General features: G+C 45.7%; 1 protein-coding gene across 1 annotated transcript; it reads right to left on the bottom strand.

Annotated features, from left to right (window-relative positions):
- Positions 1 to 565: 565 nt before the first annotated feature.
- On the bottom strand, positions 566 to 23750 carry LOC117039146 (SLAM family member 9-like). Its single transcript, XM_033136215.1, has 8 exons — positions 23720 to 23750; positions 22946 to 23106; positions 18695 to 19039; positions 17832 to 18131; positions 15024 to 15155; positions 13418 to 13509; positions 3105 to 3202; positions 566 to 1586 (listed from the first exon to the last, which is right to left on the bottom strand). Exons 2-7 carry the CDS (start codon positions 23073 to 23075, stop codon positions 3110 to 3112), a joined length of 1092 nt encoding a protein of 363 aa, XP_032992106.1. The 5' UTR covers positions 23076 to 23106; positions 23720 to 23750; the 3' UTR covers positions 566 to 1586; positions 3105 to 3109.
- Between the last annotated feature and the right edge of the window lie 4069 nt (positions 23751 to 27819).

The raw sequence follows: 27819 nt of genomic DNA, 5'->3' as shown, positions 1-27819 counted from the left end.
GTCAAACGGAATCCATTCCGGAAGTCCGTTTGACTTCCAGAACATTTGAAAACCAAATTGGGGCTTCCGGTTGGCTGCAGGATGGTCCTGCAGCCAATCGGAAGCTGCCTATGCCGCGTCAGACGTTCGGGTTCCAAAAGAACGTTTGCAAACCGGAACAATCACTTCCAGGGTTGCAGCGTTCGGGAGCCAAAACATCCGAGTTCCAGGGCGTTCAACAACCAAGGTACGACTGTATTTGTCTATCTGTTCTGTGAACTTTGGTTCCCCCTAACCCAGCTGTGCCTCCATCTTTGGCGCGGTTGCAACAACAGAAGCCACTCATTATGACGTCTGTGTATTAAAAATGGAGAAAAGGAGGGAAAACAGGAGCATGGAAAAGCAAACCCATGGTCCACAGTCCTCCGGACAATGCCTAAGTTGATAGCTGTTCGAAAGAAGAGAATTCTATTTTTATTTCTATGCAAAAACAGAGAATCGGAAGGTTAAGCAGCCATTAGCAGGACTCCTCTCAAAGGTTTTCCCCTCTTGCAATCAAAGAGGCTTCCATTTTTCTTCCTGATTCTCAGAGCTCTTCAGAAGTTCTTCAGAAATTTGGTGACTTTGAGGGTTTGGGGCTGATCTTATCACTGCCAGGTGACTGAGGGCTTTTTTCTGAGTAAGAGTTTCCCTGGAACTTCAGAGGCCCCCAAGCTGTCAGCACTTCCGGACCTCAGACACGCCTTGCGATGCCTTGATCTGCAAAACTGCCACGAGAACGGTGGCTTTGCCTTGCGTGGGACTATTCATGAGGCGCTGTCACCATGGGCAAATCCGCATGGTTTTTCTTGTCATCGTCCCCAGTAAAATGCCTCTGTGTATTGAACTTCTGTTGCAAAAACTGTTCCCCCCAGAGTGACCCTCTCTGGCAGAGGAAGTAGGGACAATTCTCTTTTGTTCTTAGCAAAGTACATTTCTAATCATAAATCATATGCTATGATAGAAGGTCTGATGATGTATTGGCAATAAAATAAAAAAGGGAAATAGAAAAGGGAAGTTACTTTTTTTTAAAAAAGCGTTGTCCTGTTCTCAAAAGGGAATCGGAATTAGATAGATATAATTTATGCCTGCATCTCCCCTAGAAATCTCCAGTACTAACATAATGAGTGTGCATAATGTCAAAACTCTAAGTGGTTTATGAGCTCCATATGGTGTCTGTATGTCTGACTTTCTGACAATTCATTAATGGTTCCTCTTTTTTTCCGGCGGGGACCAGAAATTGCCTTTGCGCAGACTTCCTCTTGGTGAGCTGTTTTAAAAAATAAATAAGCAGGTAATTCGGAATACCTGCAAATACGTATTCGATTCAAGACCGCAAATGTACCAAATTTAAAAGAGAGTAAGATGCTTTGATTGGGGATGGAGAAAGGGGTGGATTTTACAGGCAGTGGAAAAAGTAAGCGAGAAAGCTCTTTAACCAATTGCATTAATGTACTTGGCAAGAAGTGGATTGTATACAGCAGCGATTCCTGAGATTCCCAACAGCCCAGGCCTCCGTGGTAATGGAAAGATGCCTTGAAAATTTGGAATTCCCCGTTTCATCAGAACTGCAGGGAAAAGGGAAACAGAAAGAAATGTACAATCTCTGTTTGTTTGGTTTTTTTTTTAAATTGTAGGGGGCACCAGTTTCAAGAAACTGCCACTCCCTTTTCCAGTCCGAACTGGACTGACTTGGTGGAAATAACCCAAGCTTGTTTCCTAAGCCAGTCTGAACTTGGAAAGCACCCACCGTCTCCCACCCAGCCAGTATCCTTTCCCTCTAAAGCTCCTCTGCCCAGGGGCAGAGGAAGGGTGTGTGTGGTGGGGGCGGTCTGCCCCGGGCGCTTCGCTGAGGGGGGTGACATTTGGTGCGCTGCCCGCCCGTGACTCCCAAGCCTACTCTGAGCAGTCGGGGAAAGCGGGGAGCTGCGCCACTTTGCCGGCGGCATCCCCCCTTTGTTTTGACAGCTGGGGGAGGCTTGGGAGTTGCGGGCGGCACGCTGAATGTCCGCCATCGGCGGCTCACTCCACCCCCGGCTGCAGGACACGCGCGCCGCTCCGCGCACCCGAGCGGCTATCCTACACCTGGGAGGGCACCCCCCACGCCCTGCCCCCCTCTCGGGAAGGTGCCTGCCCTGGGCAGCGTGGGCACATGCGCCGCCACTGCCTCTGCCTTCGCTTTTATGAGGTGGTCACTTGGTTCAACCCTTCCCAACGACAGTGTAAGCCAAGACCCGGGCAAAACCTTAAGAGAGACTAGCAACTCGGAAGCAGACAACTCTCTCTGCACTTCTTTTCTGAGAAAGAACGTCTGGGAAGTTGCCTGTCACCTTTGTGTTGTATTTTGCACAACAGATGGCTGTCACCGTTTGCAGTTCTGCTGTGGTTGACCACACACACACACACACACACACACACACGGTAATTTGTAATTTGTTTTCTGGAGTGTTTGTTCTTGGCTTCATGCAAAAGCAACAGAACATTTTGCGCTGGTAACCTGTTCGGTCCCCTTTTTTAAAGCACACTTGCGTTTTTTTTTTTTCTCCTCGCTTTGGTCAGAGAAGAAGAAGAAGAGTTTGGATTCGATATCCCGCTTTATCACTACCATAAGGAGTCTCAAAGTGGCTAACATTCTCCTTTCCCTTCCCTATACAGTCGTACCTTGGAAGTCGAACGCAATCCTTTCCGGAAGTCCGTTTGACTTCCAAAATGTTTGGAAACCAAAGCATGGCTTCTGATTGGCTGCAGGAAGCTCCTGCAGCCAATCAGAAGCCCCATCAGACGTTCGGGTTCCAAAAAATGTTTGCAAACCGGAACACTCACTTCCAGGTTTGCGGCGTTCGGAAGCCAAAACATCCAAGTACCAAGGTGTTCGGGATCCAAGGTACGACTGTACATGATTGTTTTCCGACGGCTTGGGGGGCAGGATAACTCCATACCCTCCAACATTTCTCCAGTGAAAATAGAGATTTCCTAAGGGAAAGTGGGTCATTCCAGGATCAAATCAGAAACTGAGATGGCTTCTCTAAATCAGACGTAGAGGGCCTGTTAGCACGAATCCCTCCTGTTCCGAATTTCAGCCTCACCTTGCTCACGTGACCTGTTCAGAATGACGTGCGGGTAGTTGGAGCTTCACATACACTGTTGGAAATGACACCGTGGGATCGTGGAGATGACCATGTTCCTGAAAGAGGGAAACAAAATGATATCCTTTACAGACCCTGCGCTAAAACCATCCGAACTCTTGCACTCGGATGATGCACAGTGAATGGCCGAGATTAGCCGAGCTGCATATGTGATTCTCTTATATCATGGGTAGGCAAACTAAGGCCCGGGGGCTGGATCCAGCTCAATCGCCTTCTGAATCTAGCCCACAGACGGTCTGGGAATCAGCGTGTTCTTACATGAGTAGAATGTGTCCTTTTATTTAAAAATGCATCTCTGGGTTATTTGTGGGGCATAGGAATTCGTTCTCTCCCCTCCCCCAAACATAGTCCGGCCCTCCACAAGGTCTGAGGGACAGTGGAGCGGCTCCTGTCTGATATCATTTATGGTGGCCTTTGGGAGCCACTGAGAATGGAGGCATGGGGGCTACGCAAGACTTTGGGTCTTGCAAACGCTGCTCATCTTTCCTAGTCCTTGCAGGAGATTTTGAGGAGTGGACCTGGGACTTTCTTTCAGGCAACTTGCAGGCTCAGCCATTCAGTTCCACCCCCCCCCTGAAAATACGGCTGCAGTCGTCTAAGATGCTCTGAACCAAGAAAGGACTGGCGGAAAATTCTAGGCGAGGTGGAGCGCAAAAAGAAAAGAGGCCTATGAAAAGCAAGGATGAACAGAGGGGTTGCGATGAAGGACAGGAAGTAAACCGGCTTGCTGATAGCAGCTTCCAGAGAGGGAAAAAGGGGATTATATTGAGGAACCGAACAGGGGAAAGTGTTGAATTGGGGCTGGGAAATCTGTGGCCCTCTAGAAGTTGTTGAACGAGACCTCTCCTCTTCCCTGACCGCTAGCCTTGGGTGACAGGAGCTGCTGTCCAGCAACACCTGGGGGACCAGAAGTTTAAGGAATAAAGGAGGGATGGGGAACTGCTGTCCTTCCAGATGTTGTTGGATAGCTCCCAGCAGCATATGGACACCCACAGATGTTCCCCATTCATGCTTCACTGTCTAGATCAGGGATGAGGTCCTAGCATCCCCCCCCCCAGGCATTGCTGAGCTCCAATTCCCATCAGTCTCAGCTGCTGGCACGGCCAATGGTCAGGTGTTAGGCTTCAGGGAACCCAATCCTCCTCCCTCACGGCCGACTGCCAGTAATGGAAAGACAAGAATGTATTTTATTCAATATTCACAGAGATGTAGAAATGCCATCTCTTGGATGATGGCATTGCTCCGAGTAATCTCCTCTCCCCCTTAGGGACAACACCTCCCTTAGGGACAATTGCCTCCGGGCTCTCTGCTCTCCTACTTTCATTGCTCGCCGTGTTCTGGGAGAAGCGGGGTCTGGAATGCTCTCTAGTGATAACATGTCAGCCACTTGTTCCTGCTCTGCCTCTCCCTTTATTTCCCAGCTTTTACCCTCTTCTATCTCTGAGCCATGACCCTCTGCAAACCACCGTTGTAAATCTATACTGTCCCCCCTTCAGGAGGCGGTCTCCACCATTCCTCCTCAGTCCAGTCCCTGACATCAGGATAATGATGAGCCATGGAATCTAGAAACTTCTGCAGGGTTATAGACATTCCCTGTCCCTGCATCAAATCGTCCTTCTTCAGGACCAGTGCTCAGTGCAAACTGTGAGGCCTAGCGGCTGCTTTTCATAAAACCCAAAGCCATCAAGAGTTTGCACAGCCAGGAACTTCCAAACAGATAACCAAATAATTGCTGTGAACCGCTCCAAGTTCTGCGGATGAAGGCCAGTATACAAATTTTTGATAATAATAGGCTTTGTGTGGCCTTTTAAAAAATTACATACATTCTTTTATTCGACCGTCAGTCAGAAAAAATACATTTGTACAGAATTAAAAACCTCTGAAGGAACTTTGAAGAAAAAAGGAAAACATAACCCACAATAGAATGGAGCTAAACAGCCCCATATTGATTGTTTAATTACAGGAGCCTATACAAGTGACACATTGTCACCGTCCAGGAAAAGCCATTCATTTGATTTTTTTGGCATGAGAAAGTACAACCAAAGACAAGCAATGATACGAAAAGCGTTTTTCTTTTTTTAAAATAGTAGTGCATACAACTGAATCTTCACCTCCAATAAGAAGCAGGGAGTTCTGTTGGCCAGTTGGTACTGTGAGTCTTTCCACCCTGTGCTCAGGTTGCGTTGCTGTTGGCAATTGCTTGCCTTGAGAGACAATGGAGTGTGCCTCCAGGGGTGAAGGAAAACTGCTGCATTAGCAGCACCAAAGTGACCTCTCTGGGGCTGGCACAGGATGTAAGGCGGCAGGGGCGTAGCAAGAGGGGGCAAGGGGAGTGGTCCGCCCCAGGTTCCATAATGGAGGGGGTGACAAATTATCAAGGAACAATTTTTTTGGGAAAAAAAATTTCTTTCGAATTTTTTTTTTTGAATTTTTTTTGGGATTTTTTTGGGGGAAATGCCTGCTCCGAAGGTCTTATCTTACTATACTAGGGATTATGTAGCTATAGATGAAATTTCATGCATATCGGTTAATATCTTGACCCTCCTCCACCAAAATAGCTGTTCACTTGGCTGTTTTCCTATGTTGCGAAGGCTGGAATTTCAGTTCAGAGAACACTTACTGTTGTTCCCAACCCTAACCCTGCGGAAAGCCATCTAATTAGACTTTAATTTGATTTTGAGATGTTTTTAGGAGGTAATTTAATTATTGTTTGATTTTATACCAATGTTATGTATCTGATGTTAGCCACCCTGAGCCTGACTTTGGCCGGGGAGGGTGGGATATAAATAAAAGTTTTTTTTTAATTATTACTTGTTATTATTCCTTTGTAAGAAAATATGAAATAATGTAAAGCCATTTTGCGGGGGGGGGGGGTGACAAGAAATTTTCCGCACCGGGTACCACCCGACCTTCCCATGCCGGGGGGGGGGGGGGTTGACAATTTTTTTTTGCCCCCGGGTACCAATTTACCTTGCTACGCCCCTGTAAGGGAGTCCTGGACTGCTCAGACAACAAGAACCCCCTCTTGGCCTCACTGATGGGGTCCAAAGGAAAGCAGAGCAATACTTTTGGGACCAGCTTGGCTTCAGGGGCGGAGCAAGGGTGGGGCGTTGGGGCGGGCCGCCCCGGGTTCCACCCTGGAGGGGGTGACACTCGGGGCCCCGCCGCAGCAACTGGCGACTCCCAAGCCGAGCCCCGCTGCCCGGCAAAAACCTTACTCAGTGCGGCAGGGCTGGGCTGGGCTGGGCTCGCTCGCTCGGCCGGCACTTTGCGAAGTTCTCTCTTCCTGCTGCTGGCGGGCCATGGGTGGAGTTGCGGAGGTGAGGGGCGGGCCAGCGAGGCATCATGCTTGTGGCTGGCGTGACGCCCCTTGCTGGTTTGCCCCTCGCCTCCGCAACTCTGCCCATGGCCCGCCAGCAGCAGGAAGAGAGAACTTCGCAAAGTGCGGCAGGGCTGGGCTGGGCTTGCTCGGCCGGCACTTTGCGGAGTTCTCCCTTCCTGCTGCTGGCAGGCCCTGGGCAGAGTCGCAGAGGTGAGGGGCAGGCCAGCGAGGGGTGTCACGATGCACAATAACATCACATGTGTGGGAAGTCTGGTATGACCAGTGGTTTTCCCACAGGGTGAAACATGACTCATAGTCAGGTGACCTCGCTGCTGAGGCTCTTCGCAGCTCGGCTTGTAATAATATCACAACATCCTCTGCGTTTGGTGCCCTGGACAGCCAAGCGGCTCTGTTTGCCACTGCTTGGCTTCAGGAGTTGCTGGAAGGAGATGTACAAGGCGCCCCCCCCAACCACCTCAGGGATGCCTCTCTGGATTTGTGTAGAGTTTGTTTCTTAGCCTTTCATTCTCCTCAATAAAGGCAGTGGAGGTTTAGGATCAGGGTTTTCCTTCTTCTAGATGGGCTACCTTCCCAGGTGGACGAGCCCCACCTGTCCCCCACTCTTCCCTATCAGCTTGTGCAGAAACCGCCTTCTTGACCTTTGGACCCACCCTTGGTCTTGTCCACTCAGTCTGCCAGAGCCTATCTTCACATGCAGAGGAAGTCCCTGACTCACCGAGGTTTTGAGACCCCCTCGGCTCCCCTCACCTGGTTTAGCCGGCCAGTCGAAGCCGTTTCCTGGGATCGTGGCCGCTGTCGCATTCTGACAGCTTCTAAGAGCGACAGGTGAGAGCTGAGTGCAGGACAAAGTACCCTGGAAAGAGCATGACATGTTCCCCACCAGAAGTACTACTTCTCCCCTAATGCCCTCAGGTTGCATATATGTGTAAATAAAACCATGCATCCCAAAGACTCCACAGTCTCCATTCGCCTTCATTTGCAAGGAAACCGAACCCCTGAAATCTCCCCACCCATTTGAAGACCAAGTCTTCAAGACTCACCCTACCAGTAATCTACCCACTAAGTCACTATTACATGTTTTCTCATCCTAGTGTTTACAGTACATACATTAAAAAAAATGGGCTGTATCCAATGTTGGTTCTACTCAAAGTAGACCCACTGAAATTAAAAGGTGTGATGCAACCCAGTGAGTGCTGCTCTGTGTAGGCCTAACAATGGATTTATATCCAGCAGCTGCTAAGGGGTCGTTTCCAAGATACGTTTGGATGCTATTAAGGCATTGTGCAAATATCATTTTCCCTACGCAAACATGGTTGCCTGGAGGAAGTTGAATTTTTTCCATCTGTCCATTGGTTTGCACCATAAATAAGCAAAGTGTGTTCAATAAGGTGGTTTACCGACTTAGAAATAACCAGCTGTTATCTCGTTACTTCCTTGTTACTTTATTTTCACAGCAACAAATATATTTCCCCTGTTTCTTTTGCAGAAGCACCAAACATCTGCTAAAACCTCAATGGCACCTAAATGTAAAGCCTTGCAGGATTTGCAACTTTCACTTTTCGAATAAATAGACGTGCAGTTTAGCATTAGCTGGGGGGGGGGGGAATAGCTTATAAATTATGTGTTGCCTAAGGCTTGGAGGAACATGAAAAGTTCTGGGCTCCTTTTCAGGGTTTTATACTATACACAACAAATGCATACCTCGGAAAGCAATTATTAGGAGAAATGCGTACTACGATTGTGGTGAATTTTCACGAGGACTTAAAAACAAAACAAAATCACAAGTGGATGTAGAAATGTGTTGAAATAACCTTGAGATTGGCAAAATCAGAAACGGAAAGAAAAAGAATTGGATGTATCCATTGACAGTTCAAGTGCAAAATTTGCAAGATACATCCCAACTGTAGCTTTATAAGAGCTCAAAGTTCAGGTTAGATATATGCTTTAAATTTATAAGCGGGTCAAAGATAAGGTTAGATATTAACAGGAGGCCCCCGAGAGACTCCTTCTATACCGGTAACAGGTAGGTAGCCGTGTTGGTCTGCCATAGTCAAAACAAAATAAAAAATAAAAAAAATCCTTCCAGTAGCACCTTAGAGACCAACTAAGTTTGTTCTTGGTGTGAGCTTTCGTGTGCATGCACACTTCTTCAGATACACTGAAATAATAGACTTCTATTTCAGTGTATCTGAACAAGTGTCTATACCGGTAGTTTAAGAAAAGTTAACCTAAGTTGATAGGGCACTCTGCATCTCTGAGTGAGGGTGTACAGGTGCATGGGTTAATGTGTTTCCCCCCCCCCCCACAAAGGAAGCAGTCTTCTATTCCAAGAGACTGGATTTCCTGTGGGTTTCCTGTGAGCCAGGAAGCAGCTCTGAACAATGTTTGGGGAGATGGGTAAGTGCTGTGGTTATTTGTTTTATGCAATGCAGTAAATTTGTGGAAACTTCCTCTGAATAGCATTGTTTTGCAAGGCAGCCCTCACTTCCAAAACAGAAACGCGCAAATTACAAACGAAGGAAGAGAGAAAAGACAACCACTATAAACAGAGACATTTATTCTAAGAAACTGAAGAACAACAACAGACTGAAAGAGCCAGTTGGTTCCTGTCCTGTGATTCAACAAATTGGGGAAACAAAACCTTATTTTCGTTTGGCAACCTGCAGTCACGGGGACAGACTGCAGGTGCAGAGAGCCAGGGAAGGGCTAGGGTTTCATCAGTACTGAAACATCTTCATTCTCAGCTACCACAGGGGCATTAAAACAAGCAGCTCTCCTGATGACGAGTGTACAGAGCAGGTTGAAATGGGGTGGAGAGGCAAAAGGCTCCGATTCAGATCTCTGGGCCTCTTGAAATAGGAGCAGCCGCTCAGAACACCCACACAGCAGAAATGACATTTGCCATCTCTTCCTGCTTTACATCTGCCGCTGCTATCTTTGCAAGGGAGGAGAGCTGATGAACTGCTTTTGGGGGAGGACTCAGCCGGGGTGTGTGGGAGAGTGCAGAATGACTTGCCGAACACGAGCATAGTTGGTAAGGAGATTTAAACGTACATAATTTTGCCACTTCAATTGTGACTTCACTAGTAGTGTCTGGTGAAATGAGGGAGAAGTGTAAAGGTTACCAGGGACTAGGAAATCCCCAGGGTGTCAAAATGACCGTTCCCCACATCAAATGGGGTGCGCATTTTGTGTGGCCACGCGCAGCCCCCTTAGATCCCACAGCAGCACCTGGCAGTTCGGACTGGCACCACCTTCCCGGGCAAGATACCTGTGGTCTCTGCCTACCCCAGTCAGCCGCCAATCCCGCCTGGGGAGGTGTTGCCAGGGGGATTGGCCAGGTAGGAGGGACCACACAGCACACAATAGAGGGTGTAGCTTACCTGGGAAGCAGCAGTCAGCTCCAGAGCTTCTCCCACCCTCCACTCCCTCAATTAACGCTTACTTTGCAGGTTAACCTCTTCTCCACAGGTACGCAGGTGCTGCTATGCCAAGGCCGCTGTTGAAGGGCTGGAAAGGAATTTCCCTGCATTGGCAGGTTTCGCCTTTCCTGTAGCAATTCGTCACAACTTTGGCGGTTGCAGGCCTTGGGCAGAATCCTTTAGTCATCTTCCTAAATGGGGTGGGGTGGGGCATGGGGCAATGACTCCACACCCTCAGTGTGGCGGCGATAACAGGGTTCCCGCCGGGACCACATAACACCGGTCCTGAGAGATCTACATTGGCTCCCAGTACGTTTCCGAGCACAATTCAAAGTGTTGGTGCTGACCTTTAAAGCCCTAAACGGCCTCGGTCCTGTATACCTGAAGGAGCGTCTCCACCCCCAACATTCAGCCCTGAGATCCAGAGCCGAGGGCCTTCTGTCGGTTCCCTCAATGCGAAAAGCAAAACTACAGGGAACCAGGCAGAGGGCCTTCTCGGTAGTGGCGCCCGCCCTGTGGAACGCCCTCCCATCAGAAGTCAAGGGAATAAACAACTACCTGACATTCAGAAAATACCTGAAGGCAGCCCTGTTTAGGGAAGTTTTTAATCTGTGAGATTTTAAATGTATTTTAATGTTTGGTGGAAGCCGCCCAGAGTGGCTGGGGAGACCCAGCCAGATGGGCGGGGTACAAATAAATTATTATTATTATTATTATTATTATTATTATTATTATTATTCCCGTTAAAGGGGCTTGGGGGGACGCATTGGCCATATGCCCAGAGGTTGTCATTGCCCTCCCCCTCCGGTGGCGGCAAACGGGGGAGGGGCTATCTGCTTGAACACAGGTTCTCCAGACTTAGCCCAATCCCCACACAGGCTAGATAACCCTGAAGTTACCCAGACCCCTGGCTGGGGGGCTAAGAAGGATAAACCCCCAATGCCTGAGCCAAGGTCTGAATCTTAATAAAGTTGTGGCCAATTGTAATCCCATAGCACGTTGTCTTGTGTCATTATTCCGCTCGGGGGCTGCATGGGTTTGGGGGGACTCCGCCTGGCCACGCAGAAGATTATTTATGTATGCCACCACTGTGGCCCCCCGTGTTTTGCTAGCCCAAAAATGGAAAACGAGCGAGGTCCCAACTAAAGAAGAGCGTCAACATAAACTGATGGAATATGAGCAGCTTGCAGAACTAACATATAGTATAACAGAACAAGAAGAACACACGTTTAAAGAAGATTGGAAAACGTTTATTGGATGTTTGGGGGGAAATTGTGTACACTTGAGAATGTTGGCCGCATTAAGATAAATTCAACAGTGTAAAGAAGGTTTGATGGCTGTAATAATGGAATATGGAGTGGTTTAGCTTATGTAAAATATGCAGGGATTTACGATATGCAAAATGAACCATGGAAAGAGAAGAAGGGAAGTCAGTGGTATTTTAAGGTTGTTTAAATGAATATTCTAAAGTGTGAAACAGAAAATTTAATAAAAATTAAAAACAGATAGAAATAGAAATATAGATATCTACCTATCTATTTTTAATTTTTATTAAATTTTCAGTATATATATCTATATAGATGTATAGATATGTGTCTGTAAAGTCCTCAGCTACATTAGTAAAAAAAAAAGGTGTTTTTAATGCATTATAACACTGTGACACCAGATGGCACTGTAGAGTTCCATCTTTAAAAGGTAAAGGTAAAGGTACCCCTGACCATTAGGTTCAGTTGCGGACGACTCTGGGGTTGCGCGCTCATCTCGCTCTATAGGCCAAGGGAGCCGGCGTTTGTCCGCAGACAGCTTCCGGGTCAGGTGGCCAGCATGACTAAGCCACTTCTGGCGAACCAGAGCAGTGCACGGAAAAGCCGTGTGCTGGCCCCAAGGGTTTGTCCATGAAGCGAGGTCCAAGTCCAGTCCTGGGTCTAGGGGTCCAAAGGAGGTCAGTCCGGCGGGGAGCGAGGCAGGGAGCAGGTCAAGGTCCAAGGCAGGTTCAGGCACAAGGTTGCAGGTTGAGCACACGCTTGCAACTAAGTTGCTCACGCAACTTGGGCTGGGTCTGGCTGGCTTTTATCTGGCCCTATGCTTAGGGCGGTCCCGATCCTCCGGAGACTCGCCTCTCCTCCTGGCCTGGAGGCGAGCACTCCTCCTGTAGGCACTTAGCTCTCTTCGCCTCTCTGTCCTGAGCCTCTGCAGCTCAGGAGAGGCTGGTGGGTTACTGGACCCAGGGGCCGCCTCAGCTTCCTCTGAAGAGGCTGGGAGTGGAGCACCTGCAGGCAATGGGTCCTCCCTCCCATCAGGAGCCAGAGCAGACTCTGCTGATGCCTGCACCTGGGGATCCAGCACAGGTGGGGATCCTTCAGGCTCAAGCCCTGGCCCCGGCTCAGCTGGTTCTGGAGGCGGGGAATCCTGTGCAGGCTGGGATCCCTCAGGTTCAGCATCAGAGTCTGACTCCCAGGCCATCACAAGCCGTTTACCTTCCCGCCGGAGTGGTACTTATTTATCTTCTTGCACTTTGATGTGCTTTCAAACTGCTAGGTTGGCAGGAGCTGGGACCGAACAACAGGAGCTCACCCTGTTGCGGGGATTTGAACCGCAGACCTTCCAATTGGGAAGCCCTAGGCTCAGTGGTTTAGACCACAGTGCCACCCACGTCCCTTCAGTTACATCTTTAGGCAATGTGAATTTCCCCTTATGAGGTTTACATTGCATTTTCCTGAAACTTTTTTTTGATGTTTATAGATCCAGCCCAAACTGCGGGAGGCAGTGGAAGACAGGAGTGCCTGGCGTGCTCTGGTCCATGGGGTCATGTAGAGTCAGATACGACTGAACGACTAAACAACAACAACCACAGATCCAGCCCAGATCTGCCCAAAACATTGATTAAAATGGGTGCCATATATAAGGAGTGAATGCCCTATATTATATGAACAGTACAGTAATACATGGATGTGGGTGGCGCTGTGGGTTAAACCACAGAGCCTAGGACTTGCTGATCAGAAGGTCGGCGTTTTGAATCCCCGTGATGGGGTGAGCTCCCGTTGCTTGGTCCCTGCTCCTGCCCACCTAGCAGTTTGAAAGCATGTCAAAGTGGAAGTAGATAAATAGGTACCACTCCGGCGGGAAGGTAAACAGCGTTTCTGTGCGCTGCTCTGGTTCGCCAGAACCGGCTTTGTCATGCTGGCCACATGACCCGGAAGCTGTACGCCGGCTCCCTCGGCCAGTAAAGCGGGATGAGCTCCGCAACCCCAGAGTCGGACATGACTGGACCTAATGGTCAGGGATCCCTTTACCTTTACAGTAATACATGCTCAAGTGTTTTAATGCAGAGCAGACACATGGAAGTGGAGTGTAAATATTTCCCTTCCAATAGTCAAGGGTTTAAAGGGGGTCTTACGAACAAGGTCATCTCAGTCACCACCACTGTGATTGCCATGGCCATTTCCATCACTCCACCCCCACCATTCTATTCTGCAAGAAGTTCTCACCTGGTCATCATCGCCTTCTGGGGGGCTCCTCTTTGCAACCTCTGAGTACTGAGGCTCAGGAAGTGACTCCTCCGTTGGCATCATGGAGGTAGCTGTGGAGGGGAATGTAAGACATTTACTCCATGGGGTTACCCACACCTGCCTCGGAGGTTCAGGTAGGTAGCCATGTTGATCTGACGCAGTCAGAGGGTAGGTTGTAGTTTTTCTCAGAAGGGTAGTGGGAGATGGGCGATTGACTCAATGGGTATGGTAAACCAGTTGATGACTGTTAATGGCTGCAATTAGTCTGAAGGACTAATTATATCTGAAGGAGCGTCTCCACCCCCATCGTTCAGCCCGGACACTGAGGTCCAGCGCCAAGGGCCTTCTGGCAGTTCCCTCACTGTGAGAAGCCAAGTTACAGGGAACCAGGCAGAGGGACTTCTTGGTAGTGGCTCCTGCCCTGTGGAATGCCCTCCCATCAGAAGTCAAAGAGAACAACAGCTACCAGATACAGGTAGGTAGCCGTGTTGGTCTGCCGTAGTCAAAATAAAAAATAAATCAATTTCTTCCAGTAGCACCTTAGAGACCAACTAAGTTTGTTCTTGGCATGAACTTTCATGTGAAGAAGTGTGCATGCACACAAAAGCTCATACCAAGAACAAACTTATTTGGTCTCTAAGGTGCTACTGGAAGAAATATTTTTACCATCAGATGTCAAGGAAATAAAAACTACCAGACTTTTAGAAGACACCTGAAGGCAGCCCTGTTTAGGGAAGCTTTTAACGTTTGATGGATTATTGTATTTTAATATTTTGTTGGAAGGCCAGCCAGATGGGCAGGGTATAAATAATAAATAATAAATAATAATTATTAGTATTAGTATTACAGGAAAAAGCAAGGGATAGTACGCAGGTGGCCAAAAATGGCTTTAGCATATGTAATGAAAAATATTTAGCATATTTAGCATATGTAATGAGACATTATATTACATATGCTAAAGCTATTTTTGCTCATCTGCGTACTATTCCTTGCTTTTTCCAGTAGGACTAATTGCAGTCGTTAACAGTCGTCAACAGGTTTACCATACCCATTGAGTCAATCGCCCATCTCCCACTACCCTTCTGAGAAAAACCCCACCTCACCCTCCCACTATATATCAGGGCCTTGTGACTTCTGATTCAGTGTACAGTGGACCCTCCGGATATGAACTTAATTCGTTCCGGGGGTCCTTAGGCACCCCGAAAAGTCTGCAACATGAGGCGCTTCTTCTGCGTATGCACATGTGGCGAAACCCAGAAATATACACTTCCGGGTTTGCTGTGATCGCAACCCGAAAGTTATGTAACCCGAGGGTCCACTGTATCTGAAGAAGTGTGCATGCACACGAAAGCTTATACCCAGAACAAACTTGGTTGGTCTCTAAGGTGCTACTGGACAATTTTTTAATTTATTTTGACTGACTGTAAGGGTACAGAACCATGTATGGGAACTCTACCCCCCCCCCACTGAAAGCGACTCAAGTTTCACAGAGATAAGCTGTGGGGGGCAGGGTGGTCATCCCAGCGGATGCTTTGTTTGGTTCCCTCAAGACTTTCCTTCTGCTCTTACAAAAATAGCTTCCTACCTCTGTTGAGTGGCATCTTCCTTCTTTTCTTCCAGGTCTTTAACCCAAGTCCAGACAAGAGGAGCAAAATTATAAAGAAAATGATGAGCATACTCCAACTCCAGCTCCAGTGCAGCCCGAGTTGTTTGTCACCTGTAAAGATTGGATAAATAAGGTTTTTTTTTACAGGTGGGTAGCCGTGTTCGTCTGCCGTAGTCAAAAGAAAATAAAAAATAATTTTTTCCCCTTCCAGTAGGTCTCTAAGGTGCTACTGGAAGGAATTTTTTATTTTTATTTTTTTATTTTTTGTTGTTGTTCAGTCGTTCAGTCATGTCCGACTCTTCGTGACCCCATGGATCAGAGCACGCCAGGCACCCCTATCCTCCACTGCCTCCCCCAGTTTGGCCAAACTAAATGCCAGTCGCTTCGAGAACACTGTCCAACCATCTCGGCCTCTGTCGTTCCCTTCTCCTTGTGCCCTCCATCTTTCCCAACATCAGGGTCTTTTCCAGGGAGTCTTCTCTTCTCATGAGGTGGCCAAAGTACTGGAGCCTCAACTTCAGGGTCTGCCCTTCCAGTGAGCACTCAGGGCTGAATTCTTTGAGAATGGATAGGTTTGATCTTCTTGCAGTCCATATTTTTTAGTTTAGTTTTTTAAAAAAGGTGCAAGATATTGGAAGACCACCAAAATGTTGGCCAATACGTGTTCTGAAGGGAGAACCCACAGCTCATTGCTGGGTTGCATGGACAAGAGTCTCGGCTAGAGCTGTGCGCAAAAAACTTCTTGAAACCTCTACTTATCTGATGGGATCAGAGCTACCTCAGCAATACAGAAACTTATTTATGTTTACAGCTACAGCCACAAGAAAGATATTTGCCCAAAAATGGAAAGAAGTAGTAGTTCCGACCAGAGAAGAATGGTCACAGAAAACAATGGGATATTTAGAAATGGCAAAACTTACCGGAAGAATTAGAAATCAAGACAACAATTTTTTTATTATTAAGGAACGGAAATGGTTTATTGAATATTTGCAAACAAATTGCAAACAGATTAAGACTGTGAAAACTTGCAGTTTTAAAATTAGATATAGAGGAATCAAAATAATATTGTGGGGTAAAAAAGTTTCACTCAGTGGTTATCTGCAGTGATCCATCTCCTATTCCTGATCCCTTCACCTGGTTCCTATTTCTGTCCTTGCTGCTTTCTCATTATTATATGTACTTAGAGGTTTATTATTATTATTATTATTATTATTATTATTATTATTATTATTATTTAGTTTATAAGCTGTGCTGAGAGTGCTCAAATGACTGTGAAATCCTTTCATTGCCAAAGCTCCATTCATTGCCAAAGCTGTTGTTTGCCATGGAAAGAAAACCCACATGTCGTAATCCCCAGATGTTTTCTTATGCCAGATGTTGGCTTGACGACTGCCAATGAATGACCTTCTTGCTGCTCTGGGAATGCATGCCCAAATAATGGTTAGTCCCAATGTGTTTTAGACTTGAAGACAAAAACGCAGCTGGGTCTGTGAAGTGGAGAAGAGGTTGAATGTTTTGGACTTTTTGGGAAAATCTATCCCACAGTTGGCTTGTTGGGCTACATTATCTTTGGGTATAAGATATATATGTATCTAGGGAGACCTTGAGATAACCACTGTTATCAATATGCTTTAAAATATAATGCTGTTATCTGGAGGATAAGAGCCACATAAATTACGGCACAGGCAAAGAGGCCTGTGTTTATGGCTTCTGTTATAGCTTTTGAACCTTGTGAAAACTGCAATTTTCGGATGATAAAAGGCAGTCAGAGTCGTTTCCCATCAGTTTCTCTGTTTTAAAATATCCACAAGGCTTTAAACGGAGAGTTACTGGACCAAGTGTCCATATCTTTGGGTGGGGGGAATATGGGAAAATATTGTAAGGTAAAAAGAAAGAAAGAAAGAAAGAAAGAAAGAAAGAAAGAAGGAAGGAAGGAAGGAAGGATAGTGCTGGAGTTCTTTGTTAAAAGTTGCCAGATAATTTTAAATCACCAGAGCATGCATTTTTTTAACATGCGATTTTAGTAAGAATGATTGTTTTAAAATTACAGTCGTACTTTGGACTTCCGTTTGACTTCCAAAACTTTTGGAAACCAAAGTGCGGCTTCTGATTGGCTGCAGGAAGCTCCTGCAGCCAATCGGAAACCACGGAAGTCACGCCAGACATTCAGGTTCCAAAAATCATTTGAAAACAGGAACACTCACTTCTGGGTTTCAATCGTTTGGGAGCCGATTGGTTGAGGAGCCAAGGCGTTTGAGATTCAAGGTACTACTCTACTGGTTTTAGTTCTACCTCAAAATTTTATGTAACTTGCTTTTGAGGGCTGCATTTAAAAGCATGTTTTAATGAATATTCTAGATTCCTTTGTAAACCACTAGCTTAAAGAGAGAGAGAGAGAGAGAGAGAGGGAAGAAACAGATAAGACAACGCCCTGAACTCCACATGTTGGCTTTTGGCAGGAATCGTGCAATCATCCTCAACTGACCTTGGCTAGTTATGAGGACCGATTCCTAAGTTTGCACCGGTTCATGAATCTCTCTAGATTTCCATTTGAAAAATTTAAATCTTTCCATTTCGTTCACACCATGATAAGGTTCATTTTGAAATTAACACGGAAGGGAAGTGTTGGGTGTTCAGCACCCCAGTCAACTACCCAGCTAATGCATAATGAGGAGGGAAATATCTGTTCAGCTTAAACTGTGTTTTATGTGCTTTTAAAGATTAAATTAATGATTTTTTAATTAAGTGGTTTCTGCAGTTTTCTAAATAAAATAGAGAGTTGCTCACTTTCCGTTTGGCAGATGTCCAGCAAGCTGGAGGAGATGCTTTTCTGATCAGCTGGATTGGTGACCAGGCAGGTGATGTTGGGATCTGAGGAGTTGAGCTTCCAGAACAAGTGGAGATTTCTGCCATTGCCAGAGAGGTGGTATGACTTTGAAGCATCTTCCAAGTCCCTGAAGGCATCCCCTCTTTTCCAGGAGATGTTGAATTTCCCCTTTTCAGGCACCTGGCACTGCAGGGTCACATTGCAGCCATCTGGGCTGTTGGAGACAAGTCGGGAGAGGATTTTTGGTTCTGGGACTGGTTCTGTGGAAAAACAAATGGAAAACCCATACGTTTCTGAGCACAATTCAGAGTGTTGGTGCTGACCTTTAAAGCCCTAAATGGCCTCCGCCCAGTATACATGAAGGAGCATCTCAACCCCCATCATTCTGCCCAGATACTGAGGTCCAGCTCCGAGGGCCTTCTGGCGGTTCCCTTCCTGCGAGAATTGAGGTTACAGGGAACCAGGCAGAGGGCCTTCTCGGTAGTGGCGCCCACCCTGTGGAGCGCCCTCCCACCAGATGTCAAGGAAATAAGCAACTATGTGACTTTTAGAAGACACCTGAAGGCAGCCCTGTTTAGGGAATTTTTTTATGTTTACTGTTTTATTGTGCGGTTTAAATATTCTGTTGGGAGCTGCTCAGAGTGGCTGGGGAAACCCAGCCAGATGGATGACAAATAATAAATTATCATTATCATTATCATTATTATTATTATCTGTGCCCACCATGGGTGTCAGGGACTACCCAGCAATATCACTGCTGAAGGAGAAAAAGCCAGGCTCTATTCCACATTAAATAGACACAGATGAATAAATAAGTACTTACCATACACAGAGAGATGGAAGGTGTAATCTTCATACTGTGCCGAAGTAAACTTCACTATAATGGAATATTTGCCACTGTCATCCATTTCCAAGTCTTTGATCCTCAGGGTGGTCTCATTGGCCATCTCCAATCTTGGCCCAAACCTGTCCCTTGGATTGGGCCTCTGCAGTCTTTCTTCCCTGAATTCAGCCAGCTGTAATCTCAAACCATTTTCCCCTTGGAAATACCACTCGACCGTCTTCAGTGTTTCCGTAGCGGGGATATTTACAGGGAGCAACACAGAGGCTCCCAGGATCTCGTTCAACTTCTCCTTGTGAGGATTCTGTACTCTGGTACTTGCAGTACCTTAAAAAGTTATGGGGAATGGAAAAGAAAGAAGGAAATGGGAGAAACAAAGTCAAAGAAAGGGACAATGGTTGGAAAAGTCTCTCAGAATCACCAATTTAAAAATTTGCTGAATACAGTGGTACCTTGGGTTAACAATTTAATTCGTTCCGGAGGTCCGTTCTTAACCTGAAACTGTTCTTAACCTGAAGCACCACTTTAGCTAATGGGGCCTCCCACTGCCGCTGTGCCACCAAAGCATGAATTCTGTTCTTATCCTGAAGCAAAGTTCTTAACCTGAAGCGTTATTTCTGGGTTAGCGGAGTCTGTAATCTGAAGCATATGTAACCCAAGGTACCACTGTATGTGGATTTATTTATTATTTTTACCTAAGAAAATGTATAAACCACCTGATTTTAAATGGAAAACCCCCTTTTTAAAAATAACAAGGTTAAAAACAGGTATTTTTAAAATTCAAAATATAATTAATACTAATACAGTACAATCTGGGGATTCCGGTTCTGGTCTGCCTTAATGGAGGAAGACCCCACAACAGCGGAAGATTGTTGGCTAAGGAAAAACAAGGATGATTGAGGGTAATTATCATTGCAAATTTCCCCCTCGCAGTTCGTATCAGTACCTGGCTCTCATTCTGGCATAGATTGTGGGAGGCAGGGAGGTACTGTGTTCAAAAGCACTCTGCCTGCCGAAAACCCTCCTATGCCACCATTAAGAAGCAGAGGTTCTCCTGTTAATTAGGGCTTAATTTGGACTAACGTACAGGCACGTGCTAGAAAAGATGAGCTGAAAAACTGTGGAACAAAACCAACTGCAAGGTCTTTAAGGGTTTGAACTTGAGAGAAGACTTCATTCGGTGCAAAAGACGGTGTGGGGGGGAGGGGAGCCTACGGTTTCTTCATATAAAATTTTCTGCTGTACATTTATGATTTGGCAACCCTCCTCTGAATGTTAGTTCAAATTATATTTGTACCAGTGAGGATGGAAGAAACTGGATCATAGATATGGAATAGAACATTAAACGGAACTGCGTGTGTAAAAAAAAGGAAAAAGGGAGGGAAGCTCTGTTTTGCAAAAGGCTTACGATGAAAACTTAGAGCTGACTCTTCCCCACCCTTTATTATTTACAGAGTGAACTGACTTGGAAGTATAATTGCTCGTTTAGCTTCAGTTGGACGGAAGGATGAAAGGAGTCTGTAAACTTGCCAAGGAATTGATAAGGTTTATTATTGAGTCATCTACAGTTTGATAGACCACTCTTCTTCCCAGGCTGAGAAAGTTGCAAAATAACGAAGGATGGGATGGAGCAATGGAGATGTTTCCGGAACAAGAATGGGATATCAGCTTCTCCCAAGGCATGATGGATAACAGCAACAACCCAGGGAAAGAAAGACACATCATCTTACGAGGAGAAGAAACACCACAGACAGAATAATCGCCACACACAGAAAGAACAAGGAAATAGTTTGTGTTCCTCACTTGTAGTTTTATAAATCATTTAACGTGTCGACACGAATAGAAGTTATTAATACTGCAGTTGTTGAATAAGGGATTATGATGATAATCGGAATGTAATGGAAATTAACAAGATTTTGGAACGCAGAAATAATCAAGCCATCAATTCTAGAACATGGGGGACCACCTTATCTAAATTATATAATTTTGTATTTGAACGTTTGGTATTAATAATTGTATTATAAATTTGAATTGTATTGTATTGGGGCTATTATTGGATTGTAATTTAAAACTAATAAAAATTATTATCAATAAAACCCAACAAAGACAAGCTAACAACAGTTTCAAAAAGATTTCGGGAAGGTATAATATTTCATGGAATTGAGAATATACCCAATCAATATATAGAAATGGATTGTCATTTAGCTTTGTTAAGCCGTTTCTCAAACAGCAATAAGAATGCGAGAAGTAAAGTGTTGATCGGTCACCTTTTAATGGAAGGCAAAGTGAAGAACTACCTGTTTTTTGGAGGACTTAGAAGGAACCACACCAGAATACTGGTATATTAAAAGGTTGAGGAGACAGCTTCAGTTGAAAGGTTGATCAATAAATTGAAACTGGCTGGGAGGGCTAAACAGAGGGTACGTTTTGGATCAGAACAGTTTGATTCTGTGATTTAAATGAATAGGAGAGCGAGCGAGGTAATGTCACCATCTCAGTCTGCAACTTTAATTGATTAAACTCATTATAGTTTAATTAATAAATTGATTGCAACATATCGCCCACCCTTCGCTCTAATGTCCCAGGGTGTCTTACAATGATTAAAACACATTATTAAAATTAAAACACAAAATTGCACAATCTCTTTTGTGATTTCTGCTTGCCTATTAATTTCAGGAACTGACCTTTACTCAAGCTTTCAAGTTATGCTCTTTGTATGTTTCTGTGGATAAAAAACGATAAAAATAAAAAAAGGTTTCTGAATCCTGGGAGCCCCCGCCCTCGATTAAAGCACACGCCAAATTTTGTATGTCTGGGTAGGGTTGCCTGGACGGAAATGTTTTAAGAAAGCACCTAAAAGAGAGCATTAAGGACACCTGCCTGGTGCCAAGTGGCAGGGAGTTCCGAAGTCTAGGTTCTGCTACATTAAAATTTCGATTTCTTGCAGGTGTGAAATGAAAAATATGTGGCACTGGTAAGTAGTGCCAATTCCAGAGCATATCTGGGTTAAGGCGATATTGAAAATTACCATCTGCCTTACTGCAGGGAAGATATGCAGGTAAACCATATGGGGAACGACTCTGCCCCTGTGGCCTGCCGGAGGTAGAATCTGTTTCTCATGTTTTATTACACTGCTGCTTTTACGACGACATACGCCCGGTTTTTATTTCCCCGGTCATACAAAATCCTTTAAATGAATTCCTATGCCTTAAATGCCTTGTAGAAGATATGGACCCTGAGATTACCCTGAAAGTAGCGAAATACTGTGTAGCAGCCATAAAGCTCAGAGAACAAGCAGTGTTATCGCTATGAATAGGACCCTAAATGGCAATTTTTAGGCCATATTTTAACGCCCCAATTCTAATCTATATATTTTAAATGCTGCTGTATACGCGCATATATACATGTATGGTTTTGTTGTGCAAATTTTAATGTATTATTTTTGTATTATTGATTTAGTAAGTTGGTCTGTGACTGTAAAAATAAATTCATTCATTCATGGAGGATATTGAAAATAAACTGCTCTCAGCTGTTGGGGGCTTTATGTACCAGTAGTAATGCCATAAATTTAGCCCTGTAACAGACCACCAGCCAATGCAGATCTCTGAGGAGAGGTGTTAAATGTGGACAGGGACGTCTCACTCATCATATGCAATTATACACTAACCGCAGCTTTTAATTCAAGCCCAAGAGGAGTGCATTGTATACCATTATTCAATTCTGAAAGGTGCTTTGTCACACTGCAGAAGCATCATTGCAAACTGCCTTTTTAAACACAAAGCAGCCAGATATTTGCCTTCAAGAATTAACCCAGGACTGAGTCTTTGAAGGATCGCTTGCGGGACCAGCTTTCCGCAGCTAAAGCTGAAATGAAATCTCCCCCTGCAAAGAAGATTCAATCCCTCCACCTCCATTTTGAGAGGAAGAAAACCGAGGAATCTCACTCTGTTGCAACCCTAAAATGTACTTGCTTGCTTGCAAAGCAAGTACAGTAGCGCACTGTTTCATTTTGTAGTCGGCGGCCTCTGCATCCATCCTTTCAGTCTCCTGGCTTCATCTCGTCTGCTGTTTACTCCCTGCTCGCATTGTAGCTTATTTTAGATATTACCAAATAACAGAACCATGGCGGCATTGTGAGGCCGCTCCAGCAGACTGAGAGCCCTTCTTTCTACACAAACGTCTTTTCCTGCAAAAACACCCGCATATCACCTTATCAAGCCTCGGAGGACTTACCAGTGAGAGAAGAAAGCAAAGACAGAGCCAGAAGAAAGAGCTCCAGGCTTCTTTTGGAGCCATTCGCAGCCCCCTTTCGCCTGCTGCGTGGAAGACTCCTCCGTAAGACACACAGACCTGGGTCGTTCATCGTAAGTCCATTCAGAGGATGGGGCCGAAAGCTGTACGAGGCGATGAGAAATTGAGCATTTTTAGGAGGAGAAAAATTGAGCAGCTCCTGCCTCTGTGTGCCTAAAAGAGGAAGGTGGGGGTGTTTATGGAGATGAGAGGAGTGGTTACGAACTAGCGCTGGCAGCCAGCCCCTTTTGTTCGACCTCCAGCTGTTTTGGAGCTCCTTCTTAGCAGAGTCTGCCAATGCACAGAATCATAGAATTGGAAGCGACCTCAACAGTCCAGCTCTAGTGCAAAAATGAGAGGTATCTCCCTCCAAGTCTCTTGGGAGTCCTCGCCCTCTGTCTTCACCAGAGATGGAGAAAAACGCATCCCCCCCCCAGACCCTCTCCACAAGTCACAGCCATTCCCAGACCTGCTCTGTATGCTCCTTTGTGTGTAGTGAAACTCCCTCATTTGCAAAGGCCGAATTCATTCACATTCCTTCTCCAGCCTGTTTTGCCTCTCTTCTCGCCCACCACTGGCATGTGGTCCTCAGGTTCATCAACGTTTCCCATCCCTGCCCTAAGCCGGCCAGGCTCCCTTCTTCTTTCTCTGGCTCCACTTTCAAGAACTCTGCGAAAAGTGCCCCTGGGCATGTGCCGAGAGCTTTCCTTTCCTCACCGCTCAAGCACTGCTCTCTCCAGGCGTAACGCTGGGCAACTGGATCCCCAGGCAGAGTTCTGGACTTCAATTAAATCTCAAGGTTGGAGATGCATTATGATGCTCCTTCCATCGACGCCGCCTAAGAGGCATGACTCATAGCCAGTCCTATAGGAGAGAGAGAGCCTCCTCCTTTGCAAAATGATGAGGAGGAAGTGTAGCAAGGCGTTCTTGGCTTTCTCAGGCTCCATCCTCCCAGCACTGTCAGCATCCCTGGCAAAGGAAAAGATGGAAAGCCCAGGGGTTTTCACTTTCCTCCTGATGCAGAAACTAAGACTGCCCTCCCAGGCATACTTTCCCCTGGGAAGGAACCCTTGAGACCAGAGGGACTTCCAGGTAAAATTGCCAAGGCATCTGAGATATGTCTTCACTTGTCCCATACTTGCATGGCTGCAAATGATTTTGCCCCGTGGAACGCCCTCCCATCAGATTTCAAGGAAATAAACAACTATTTGACTTTTAGAAGACATCTGAAGGCAGCCCTGTTTAGGGAAGTTTTTAATGTTTACTGTTTTATTGTGCTTTTAAAATTCTGTTGGGAGCTGTCCAGAGTGGCTGGGGAAACCCAGGCAGATGGGCGGGGTATAAATAATAAACTGTTATTATTGTTATTACAAAGAGTTTTCTTTTTAACGATGAATACCACACAAACATAAAAAACTGGGCAGTTCCTTTAACATGTTTCCTAAACATTTCTGAGCTGCCTTTCAGCTTCTGCACATAAATGAAACCTATAACCAAGGGTCATCTCCTTCTAATTAAAAACGTGAGCCTGTGACCTGGATTCAGGAATTGAGTATATACCATCACAAAAGAATGGCCAGGATGCCCAGGTAAAAGCAATCAGTGACCATTATCAGGTATTCTGGCGGACAGGATTTCTGTTGTAGATTGCCTCCTGTGATGTATTTCTGCTGTAGACTGCCAATTCAATGATGTATGTATGATGTATTGGGGGGGGGGGGTAGTCTTGAGCTACAGGGTGGCATTTCAATAGTCTGTATAAGGCCTTGCACACCATGGTTCTGGGTTCCTCTTCCCTCCTGCGTGTGGTGAGTGAAGACCCTGTTGCAACAGTTTGATAAAGATCAGGCTTACTAGCTGCTTTGCTTCTCAATATTATCTGGTTGGCCTCTGTTATTTTCTCCTACCGATGGAGGACCTACAAAGGACTCTATACGGGCTCTTGGATACCCCATAATGGAAAAGGAGCAAGTTTTTCTTATAACAGTAGTACTTGGGTTCACCCTTCATGGATCATCTTCTGTGGTTCTCTGGGGGTAGCTGAGGACAGGCCAGGATCCGGCTGCCATGGACACTCCCATCCCAGGATAACCTGTAACCATTGTGGCTGGCAGCCACGGAGAACCTTCTCCTCCATGGATTTGTCTAGTCCACTTTTAGAGGCATCCAAGCTGGTTCCCTTGGCTGAATCTGGTGCACAGCCTCAGGATCTATCTCTGCACTCAAGGTAGCTATATTTTAAGAATTCAGAAACCCACAATCGGGTACTAATACTTTTCATATGGGCAGCTAAAAGGTGAGAAGCACGTATGCAGGTTTCCAGGTACTCCAGCATCAAGCAAAGGACAGCTGGTGGGTGGGAGAAATTTTCCTGCAGGTGTAGCCATCTCTGTTTGCATGTTGCAAAAGACTAAGGAGGGAGGAGCAGGCAGGCATTCAAATTAGGCTGCAGGTATCAGTTTGCACTCAGGCCTCTTAGGAAGCAGCAATCTCTCTCTCACACACAGAAGCTGTTTCTCTGCCCCTAAAATCCAAAAATGAGCCATCACCATTCAGACCTCTGCTCCATCCGTAGGTGAAACACACAAAAGTGATTCATGTGTGACGTTCACCTAGAGCAAGGGTAGGCAAACAAAGGCCTGGGGGCCGGGCCGGATCCGGCCCAATCGCCTTCAAAATCTGGCCCACAGACGGTCTGGGAAACAGCGTGTTTTTACATGAGTAGAATGTGTCCTTTTATTTAAAATGCATCTCTGGGTTATTTGTGGGGCATAGGAATTTGTTCACCCCTCAAAAAAAATATAGTCCAGCCCTGCAGAAGGTCCGAGGGACAGTGGACAGGCCCCCTGCTGAAAAAGTTTGCTGACCCCTGACTTAGAGCTTATTCACACCTACCGTTTGCACTGCTCTTTCCAGAAATCCACACTTTTTTTAACACTCTGTGTTCAAGCATTTCCACCCCTGCCCAAGGTTCCCCCGTGAAAACCCACTCTCTGAATCTGAATCAGAGCAAATGTCAATTCAGGTCTTCCACGGACTGATGTTTGCTCTGACTGAGCTTTAAAGAGCGGGTTTTTGCAGGGAAAGATCTGGAGCAAAAAAGAAGGAAAGAAAAACGGGGATGATTGCACATGGAGCTTTTAACTGTGGAATGAGCAGAGGAAAGGCAAGTGTGGATGAGCCCTCAGTGTACCACCTGTGCATACAGTAGTTGAGCTGCAAGAATCGACATAGAATCATAGAGTTGTAGAGTGGGAAGGGACCATGAGGGTCATCTAGTCCAACCCCCTGCAAGGCCAGAATCTTCCACCCAATGTGGAGCTTGAACCCACGGTCTGTTCAGTGGGTGGAGAAGCCTGTGGAGGATCCTTTGGAAGTGAAACATCTTCCAGTATTGACTCCAGCACCTGATCCCAAGTGTGAAGCTGGCACAGAAGGAGCCCTGTTAAAAAAAACCCTCCTCTAGCCCAGAGATGGAAAGAAGAAACAACCCCGACTAGGGAAGAATGGCAAACCAAGTTGATGGACTATGCGGAAATGGCTAAACTAACTGGAAAGCCCAGGAACCAAGAGCACAAGAACTTTAAAAACAGAATGGGGAAAATTCATAATTTATTTAGGAGCCCATTATAAGCAAGTGAAAACATTAGCAGGATTTTAATCTCACTTGTAAGGTAACAAAGACTATGGACAATTCAGATGTATAAAAACATGGATAACGGATTGATATGCAGTTGTAAATATTGACATTAGGACCCATGGGGGTGGTGGGGTGGGATTCTTGAGATTCAGGGTAATCTCTTTATATGGATTTGCAGTTTATTTTGTTATAAATTTGTATTTTTAAAATCAAATGCAGACATTTAAAAAAACCCTCCTCTCCAAAATACTGTAATGTATTTGTATGCTATAGCCACCAGGTGGCAGCTCCTGAATGCAAAACACAGCGGAAAAGACATGTGCCAAACTTGTGCAGCTTCCTCGGCGTGCAAGTTTGTAGCAGTGCAGTTTTGTGCTGGAAAAAAGTCAGTCCGACTGCAACTCTTCAGTCAGTTCAGTCCTTTACTGACAGGCCCAAAGCATTAAGGCAGTTTCACGAAATGAACTACATGCAGGCACCTTGGTTCTCAAACTTAATCCGTTGTGGAAGTCCGTTCCAAAACCAAAGCTTTCCAAAACCAAGGCATGCTTTCTCATAGAAAGTAATGCAAAACGGATTAATCTGTTCCAGACTTTTTTTAAAAAAAAACCCCCTAAAAGAGCAATTTAACATTAATTTTATTATCTAACGGGATCATTGATCCACAAAATGAAAGCAATAATCAATGTACTGCCGTCACACAATCAATCAATCAATCAGTAGCTGAACTGGGTTCCACACAGTCACAAAAACAAAACGAAAAGAGCCGTAAAAACAAAAACGCAAAATAGGGGAAAAACAAAATTAAAAATTAAAAATTCCTTCCAGTAGCACCTTAGAGACCAACTAAGCTTGTTCTTGGTATGAGCTTTCGTGTGCATTCACACTTCTTCAGACCTCAGTGTAACACTCAAATCGGAAGCGTAACACTCCAACTGGAGCAAGTTTGGCTTCCGAAAGAAGTTCACAAACCAGAACACTCACCAAGGCGTTTGAGAACCAAGGTACCACTGTATGGCAGAGACTATAGTTCCCTAATAGAAGGCGCAGGCTGTGACGGGCCCTTTCAGTGTCCCACCAAGAGCCCTCACAACTGTAAAACGTTTCCCCTGACTGTGTCTCTCCCTAGGGTTCACCGACGACTGAAATGAATCCCCAAAATGATATTATGAGAGAA

This window comes from Lacerta agilis, chromosome 17 (genome assembly GCF_009819535.1).
Source record: "Lacerta agilis isolate rLacAgi1 chromosome 17, rLacAgi1.pri, whole genome shotgun sequence".
Taxonomy (NCBI): Eukaryota; Metazoa; Chordata; class Lepidosauria; order Squamata; family Lacertidae; genus Lacerta; species Lacerta agilis.
This window is presented reverse-complemented; position numbering and strand designations above follow the sequence as displayed.

Excerpts from the sequence above, each read along its gene's own strand:
- LOC117039146 (XM_033136215.1), bottom strand. The coding sequence starts at position 23,075 with ATGAACGACCCAGGTCTGTGTGTCTTACGGAGGAGTCTTCCACGCAGC. Across the intron at positions 15,156-17,831 it reads GGACATCTGCCAAACGGAAA|GTGACAAACAACTCGGGCTG; the intron begins GTGAGCAACTCT and ends CAATCTTTACAG. Across the intron at positions 13,510-15,023 it reads GAAGATGCCACTCAACAGAG|CTACCTCCATGATGCCAACG; the intron begins GTAGGAAGCTAT and ends TCCCCTCCACAG.